We start from the raw sequence: 8,077 nt of genomic DNA, 5'->3' as shown, positions 1-8,077 counted from the left end.
CAAGGGAAAATGTATGTTATTTTCCTCTAGACCCACTGAACCTAGAACTCCAACTTTCCGAACTGAACTTCTAACTGAAATGTCTGTGGTTGAGCAAAAGGAAAAACAGGAAGAAAATAAAGTTGAGAGGAAAAAAAGAGAAAGAAAGCCAGCGACCCTTGATGGTGTAGGTGGGGCGGTGATAAGCTCAGAGCATTTAAGTCTAATTAGACAAAAGTAATAGCAAGCGGCAGCCATGAAGCCAGTTATCATCGCACTGAAACAGAAAGACTCGGTAATGACCAGCCAGAGAGGGGGTGGGTGGGGCGGATCACTGGAAGTTCGACTCGATACTTCCTCGAATATCTAGTGTTTACATAACACGACGTAGTCGACAGGAGTTCTTCTTCCTAAAAAAACGGATTCTCCTCGAGTCAAGTCAAGTTTCACGACGCGACAATGGCTAGTCAGCTGTTCTACGATCTCTACGATCTCTCTCTACCCCTGTTTTGAGGTGAGAAGTAGTTACGCTACAGCTTTGGTTCTTTCTCCCCCAAAAAAACCTTAATCCCCTCTGAAACATTACAAGCGTCTTTCACAGTCTATCAGAGAAGAGCAGCCTCTCTCTCTCTCTCAGCATATTACAGCGTGTGTGTGATATAGGGGGAAACGGAGGAGGAAGCAAAGGAGTCTTGGCTGAGATACGGAGGTATGACAGGAAGAGCTGACAAAGTAGGTTAAGTCATCAGAAATATGGCCTGGAAGGGGCCTGTCACACATGACACCCACACTCTCTACCACTCACACGTCTCACACAGAGGCGACACACACACACACACACACACACACTCTACGACTCACACGTCTCACACAGAGGCGACACACACACACACACACACTCTACCACTCACACGTCTCACACAGAGGCGACACACACACACACACACACACACACACTCTACGACTCACACGTCTCACACAGAGGCGACACACACACACACACACACACTCTACCACTCACACGTCTCACACAGAGGCGACACACACACACCCACACTCTACGACTCCTCCGCCTCACACAGAGGCGACACACACACACACACACACACACACACTCTACGACTCTCACGTCTCACACAGAGGCGACACACACACACACGCTACGCGGCGCTTCTCGCTTTTGACTTTTGTCTGATTTGTGATCTCCCCCCTTCCACCAATGAAAAAGGACATAGAAACCAACCCCACTCACTTCCAAGAGAGAGGGAGAGGGGGGGGGCTGAGAGGGGGGGCTGGGAGGGAAGAGGGGGGGCTGGGTTAGGATGGGTGTTTTGATGTAGCTGTGTAGGAGTGACTGCAACAGTGATATTTCTGGACCGTAACCTTTAAGGTCTGTTATTATGTGGCGGGTTGAAAACAATCGGTTTCCTCTGGCGGTCTCTCTCTCTCTCTCTCGCCCGCAGCACCTCTGTCCCTCTGTGGCGTTGTTACGGTTACGCCATCCTTCTCCTTTTCCAAAATAAAGGCTTGTCACTGCAATGTATCTGGCGACGTATAGGATGTCAGGGGTTTGAGGAATGACAATGTAGTTTCTGTGAGAACAAGGTCGAAGCACTCCATCATGTAAACACACCCACACACACCCACACACACGTGTACTCACACACACACACACACACACACACACACACACACAGAGAGAAAGCATCTGAGCATGTTTTATGTAAGGGCCAACATTCTAACATCCCTTTTTTATAAATGAGCTGTGGTAAAAGAAACTACCATAATGACCCCAAACCTACCCCCCCCCCCCCCCACCCCCGGTGTTTCAGATCCACCCAGCCTTGAGGGCATTGGGCCTCTGTCCCGCCCCCCTCCACCCTCACCCCCCCTCTTCATTGCGCCGTCTCTTCTACTTTCAGGATAAAGGCGAAAGCATTTGAGCTCGTTAGCGAGCCCATTTCCTTCTGTAGGAACGGAGGGCTACATAATTCATTACCAGGCCTTGAACAGAGATCAGCCTGATTTGATTGAACACACTCAGTTACGCTCGACGCCTGTTAGAAGGCTGTTATAAGGCTGTTATAAGGCTGTTAAAAGCCTGTTATAAGCCTGTTATAAGGCTGTTATAAGGCTGTTATAAGGCTGTTAAAAGCCTGTTATAAGCCTGTTATAAGGCTGTTATAAGGCTGTTATAAGGCTGTTATAAGGCTGTTATAAGGCTGTTATAAGCCTGTTAGAAGGCTGTTATAAGCCTGTTAGAAGGCTGTTATAAGCCTGTTATAAGGCTGTTATAAGCCTGTTAGAAGGCTGTTAGAAGCTGTTAAAAGCCTGTTATAAGCCTGTTATAAGGCTGTTATAAGGCTGTTATAAGGCTGTTATAAGGCTGTTATAAGCCTGTTATAAGGCTGTTATAAGGCTTTATACGCCTGTTAGAAGTCTGTTATAAGGTTGTTATAAGGCTGTTAGAAGGCTGTTAGAAGGCCTGTTAGAAGTCTGTTATAAGGCTGGTAAAGCTGTTATAAGGCTGTTATAAGGCTGTTAGAAGCTGTTATAAGGCTGTTAGAAGCCTGTTAGAAGTCTGTTATAAGGCTGTTATAAGGCTGTTAGAAGCCTGTAAGAAGTCTGTTATAAGGCTGTTATAAGGCTGTTATAAGGCTGTTAGAAGCCTGTTAGAAGTCTGTTATAAGGCTGGTATAAGGCTGTTAGAAGGCTGTTATAAGCCTGTTATAAGCCTGTTATAAGCATCTGTCAGACGTGAATCTTCCTCTCACCGATATCATCACCATCATCATCCACATCATCATCATCACCATCATCCTCATCATCATCATCATCATCATCCTCATCATCCTCCTCCTCCTCCTCTTCCTCATCATCCTCCTCCTCCTCATCCCCCTCTTCCTCATCATCCTCCTCCTCATCATCATCATCCTCCTCCTCCCCCTTCCTCTGCTCTCTCTGGTTCCTCCATGGTTCTCTAATTATCCGTCAGGTCAGTAAGCAACATTGGGCAGAAGTTGGGGACGATCGATATGAATTATCCCTGAGCAAACCGCCGCGGACAGTCTGAACCGCAGCATATGTTTACCCAAAGCCAGGCAATTTATCTTAATATCACCAACGTAATGTTGCCGCAGGTGAGAGGTCAGACAATCTCCCCCACCTCATAATTACCCAGTTCTAAAACAGGAAAGTGCTATTGATTGGCTGGGACTGGGGGGGGGGGAGGGGGGGAGGGAGGAGGGGGGAGAGGAGGGAGGGGGGAGGTGACAGGACAGGGATGGGCCTGTAGCCCTGCCCCGCCCCCTGCCACAGCTGGACTTCTGGGATGGTGTGTGTGAGTGAGAGAGAGAGAGAGAGAGGGAGAGAGAGAGAGAGAGGAGAGAGAGAGAGAGGAGAGAGAGAGAGAGAGAGAGAGAGAGAGAGGAGAGAGAGAGAGAGGGAGAGAGAGAGAGAGAGAGAGAGAGAGAGAGAGAGAGAGAGAGAGACCCCCTCTCTCCTGGTTCTCTCAGCCCAGGAGATGATAGATGTGGTGTCGAGGAGAGCTCCAGGCTTTGGCCTGAGCGTCGGGGTGTTTGGTGGGAGGGGGGGTGGTGGCTCCTGGGTGAAGGGGGTGGATTTATTTAGTCTCTTATTACTCAATCTGTTCTGCATATATCCCAGCTGCCATTTCAAAGAGTCAGGGGGAGGGACAGCCAGGGGGAAAAGCCACCAAGTTGCATTATCCCCTCCCTCTATCAACCTCACCTCTCTCTCTCTCCCTCCCTCTATCAACCTGACCCTCTCTCTCTCTCCCTCCCTCTATCAACCTGACCCTCTCTCTCTCTCCCTCCCTCTATCAACCTGACCCTCTCTCTCTCTCTCTCGCTCCCTCTATCAACGGTACCCTCCCAGACCAATACTGGGTGGCCTTATGTCCCTGTGTGTAGTGTGTCTCTCTCTCTCTTTCTCACTCTCTCTCTCTCCCTCCCTCTCTCTCTCTCTGTCTCTCTCTCTCTCTGTCTCCCCCCTCTCTCTCTCTGCCCCCCCCTCTCTCTCTCTGTCCCCCCCTCTCTCTCCTCTCTCTCTCTCTCCCCCCCCCTCTCTCTCTCTGCCCCCCCCTCTCTCTCTCTCCCCTCCCCCCCCCTCTCTCTCTGTGATAGGTGTCCTGATCAGAAATCAAGCGTGTGTGTGTTTAGCGCTAATCAAGGTCTCTGTGACCTCTTCTGTGGCTCATTAGCATGAGATCAATATGAGATGAGCAGTTATCTCTCCTACGACCTGGTCTCATCAGGAGAAATGTATCAAGTCGACGCCGTTTAATGATTAACCTCTCAATAATAGATGAGAACGCAGCAACACGTTGCCATTCAACTCATCTGTGTTTGTGTGTGTGGTTGTTTGTGTGTGGGTGTTTGTGCGTGTGGTTGTTTGTGTGTGGGTGTTTGTCTGTGTTTGTGTTTGGTTTGTGTGTGTTTGTGTTTGTGTGCGGGTGTTTGTGTGTGTGTGTATGTGTTTGTGTGTGGGTGTTTTGTGTGTGTGTGTATGTGTTTGTGTGTGGGTGTTTGTGTGCGCGTGTTTGTGTGCGCGTGTGTGCGTGTGTGTGTGCGTGTGCGTGTGCGTGTGTGAAGAAGAAGAACTCATCCTCTCATGACGGCGGGAAGCGTCATTTCTTTTTCCGGCTCTGTCCGACGTGTGAGTGTGTGAGTCCTCCTGTCTTGTCCAGGAATCTCTCTCTCCTCCCCCTCCGGCCCTCTCCCTCCCTTACACCCCCCCCCCCCTCTCCACGTGAACGACATGGCTCCCTGACACGTCTGTGCAGTAGGCCCTTGGCCCGCAGACATGACAAATGGTCCTGAAAGACACTGCTGACAGCCTCTGATGATGAATGGGTCTGATTATTAAGTGGTTTTACACATATACAATTTACATCACAGAGGTAGAAATTCCGGCCGGTGTCACACACACACAGACAAAAATAAGCATACACAATGCCACGCACGCACACATACACATACAGGCTGTCTGTCGAGGGAGGAGGGGGGGGGGGTGTCCTGTTTGGATATGGGGGTGTCAGAGAGAGAAAAGGGGGGGGGGGGGGAGGGGGGAAAGGGGGGGGGGGCGATATCCCCAGCGATGGCCATGTCATGTAAAATCAATATGTAGGAGGGGGGGGGGGGGGGATCAATGCTTTTATTAACAAGGAAAACGTCTCAGGGTTTCTCACATTCCTTGCGTCCCCCCCCCACGTCCCCCCAGTGCATGATGGGACATCAGATGGCATCCCGGCTGTCAGGCGTTCCTGTCACAACACAGTGACGGCGGCGGTTGGCGGCGGCGGCGGCGGTTGCGTTCCTTGACTGTGCGTGACGTGACGCTAGCCGCCCTAGCTAGTAGTCGCGCAACATTGATTACCTTGTCCTACTGTCCCCCCCCTCCCTCTCAACCCCCGCCTCAACCGCCAACCCCCTCCCTCCGTAATTGTACCACTTCATCACGAAGTCAACCAATTATTTGGGGAGGAAGTTAGCGTTAGCGTTAACGTTAGCATCCTCTTCCCCCCCTCCCTCCCCTCCTCCCTGTCAGCCAGGCCTGGGCTTGTCTGACTCTGAGTGACGTTAGCGCTAGCTAGCGCGTTCATGTTCGCTTGGATTCAACAAAGCCAGCGAACTGCACGGGTGTTAATCACTAGATTACATGGAGAGTAATGAGTGATGGGCGCAAATTTGCGGGCTAAGTAATGAACAGATGAACACAGCTCTTATTAGTATCAAAGGGAGGAGAGGAAAAGGAAAAAAAAGAAAAAGCGCTTGATTGATGTTAGCATCGGCGCGGCGATCTGCGGAGTCACTCTGCTGCAGACGACATCACATCCACGTGAGGCGCTGGAATAACCAGGCCTGAGTTCCTTCAAGGTCTGAGGGTCCACTACACACAGAGACGCACACACACACACACACACACACATACGAACAGACAGACATAACACAAACATACACACACATACGAACAGACAGACGCACACATACGCACAAACATAAGCATATACGCACACACACACGCAAACACGCAAACATACGCACACATACGAACAGACAGACGCACACACACACACACACACACACACAAACATATGCACACATACGAACAGACAGACACACGAACGCAAACACACAAACACACGCACACACGGTAACACACACACACACACACATACACACACACAGAAACACACGCAAACATACACATACGCAAACACACACACAAACATACGCACACATACGAACAGACAGACGCACACACATGCGCACACACACACCTTTGTTTAGGGAGTGGAGGAGGGTGTTAACAGACCTCTGTGACTCTGTCTAACGCGTGTTAAATACAAACGCACGCCGCGGAACAACCGTTGATATTATGATTCATGCACTCATACACACAACACACTCACGCACACAACACACTCACACACACAACACACTCAAACACACAACACACTCACACACACAACACACTCACACACACAACACACTCAAACACACAACACACTCACACACACAACACACTCACACACACAACACACTCATACACACAACACACAACACACTCACACACACAACACACTCACACACACAACACACTCACACACACAACACACTCATACACACAACACACTCACACACACACAACACACTCACACACACAACACACTCACACTCACAACACACTCACACACATAACACACTCACACACACAACACACTCACACACACAACACCGCCTGATTTATAGCCCCGTATAGTTCATACTCAAAATTACTCTTTGAGAAGCAGTGGAGATGTGGAGGTGTGTGAGGGAGGGAGGAGGAGGAGGAGGGGAGAAAAAAAGAAAGAAAGAAAGAAAGAGAAAAAAAAAAAAAAAAGATTAATTACTATTTGCGGCCTGCAATTTCATGAGCCCCCAACCCTCCCGGTGCAGCTGGAAAACGCTAGTGCCTCCACCACTACATCAGTTAACCAGTCGTCAACCATTCACAGATTATTAAAGCTTTGGTGAGATTAACTGCCCCGACTGCCTCGTTTGCACTCAGGCAATATGCCGGGGCGAAAAAAAAGAAGGAAAGGAAAGAAAAAAAAAAACAGAGACCCGGTGACGATAAATCGTCAGCCAGCAATAGCCGGACATATGTCATCATCGGTGGTCGCTCGTAAATCGCCCAGCGACTGTACAGAGAGGTGTGTGAGGTGTCCCACGATGCAATGCAGACATCAGAGGCTTGACAGGAGTGATTGCCGGGCTGGGTCCTGCCCTACCGCCCCGGCCGCCCCCCGCCGCCCCGCCGCGCCCCCGCCCTCACGCTCCACAGCCCGGCTTCATTCATAACGGATCGACCCGACCCGCCGAATTTATTCGATCAATTATCGCCTCTATCATCCCGAATAACGGGAGGTGAAAAACATTTCTTTTGAAATACACTCTGTGGTGCTTTTTTGTGGTGTGTGTGGTGGTGTGTGTGTGGTGTGTGGTTGTGTGTGTGTGTGTGTGTGTGTGTGTGTGGGGGGGGGGGGGGGGTGGGAGGGCTATCGTAGAATGCTACATAGATATAACCATTTCACGCTTAACTCTGCGTGACGGTTCTTTGAATCTCGCAACTCTGTCTCGAGAAATGTAGTACTCCTCCCGTTGGATCGAATCCAGATCTTCCAGTTGTCGATTTTTTTATTTTGTTGAAGGAAATCACATCTAATGAAACAAATACATCTTCTTCTTCTGGCTCCGTATAACAGGGTTTTTTATTTTGTGTTGTGTGTTTCTTCTTCTTCTTCTTCTGCAGCTTTGAACGAGCCGACCATCGACTACGGGTTCCAGAGGTTGCAGAAGGTCATCCCCAGACATCCAGGGGATCCGGAGAGGTTACCTAAGGTCAGTAGACTTGGACGGAGAGAGAGAGAGAAGAAGAAAAAACAAAACACTCTGTTTATCGTCAGAGGAATCTGACAATTGCGTTCACAATTCACTGCTTGGATGAGTCAGAGCATGCAATCTCTTTTGGCAAGTCATCATTATTCAATCACTCAGAGACAATGGTGCGAAGGGGGGCTAACAACACATACAAA

The 8,077-nt window shown here is 49.6% G+C and overlaps 1 protein-coding gene across 1 annotated transcript in view; it reads left to right on the top strand.

The window, feature by feature from the left end:
• ebf3a (EBF transcription factor 3a) overlaps positions 1-8,077 on the top strand; it is a gene marked incomplete at both ends in the record, with an annotated part of 86,027 nt that overhangs the window by 63,914 nt on the left and 14,036 nt on the right. Inside the window, 2 exons of the mRNA XM_080541887.1 lie at positions 2,975-2,978; positions 7,795-7,883. Of these exons, the coding sequence (XP_080398013.1) occupies positions 2,975-2,978; positions 7,795-7,883 (93 nt within the window). The remainder of the gene's footprint in view (positions 1-2,974; positions 2,979-7,794; positions 7,884-8,077) is intronic.

The sequence above is a fragment of the Nansenia antarctica genome (assembly GCF_963989245.1).
Source record: "Nansenia antarctica genome assembly, chromosome: 11".
Lineage (NCBI taxonomy): Eukaryota > Metazoa > Chordata > Actinopteri > Argentiniformes > Microstomatidae > Nansenia > Nansenia antarctica.
The sequence above is the reverse complement of the archived record's forward strand: the minus strand, read 5'-3'. Positions and strand labels throughout refer to the sequence as shown.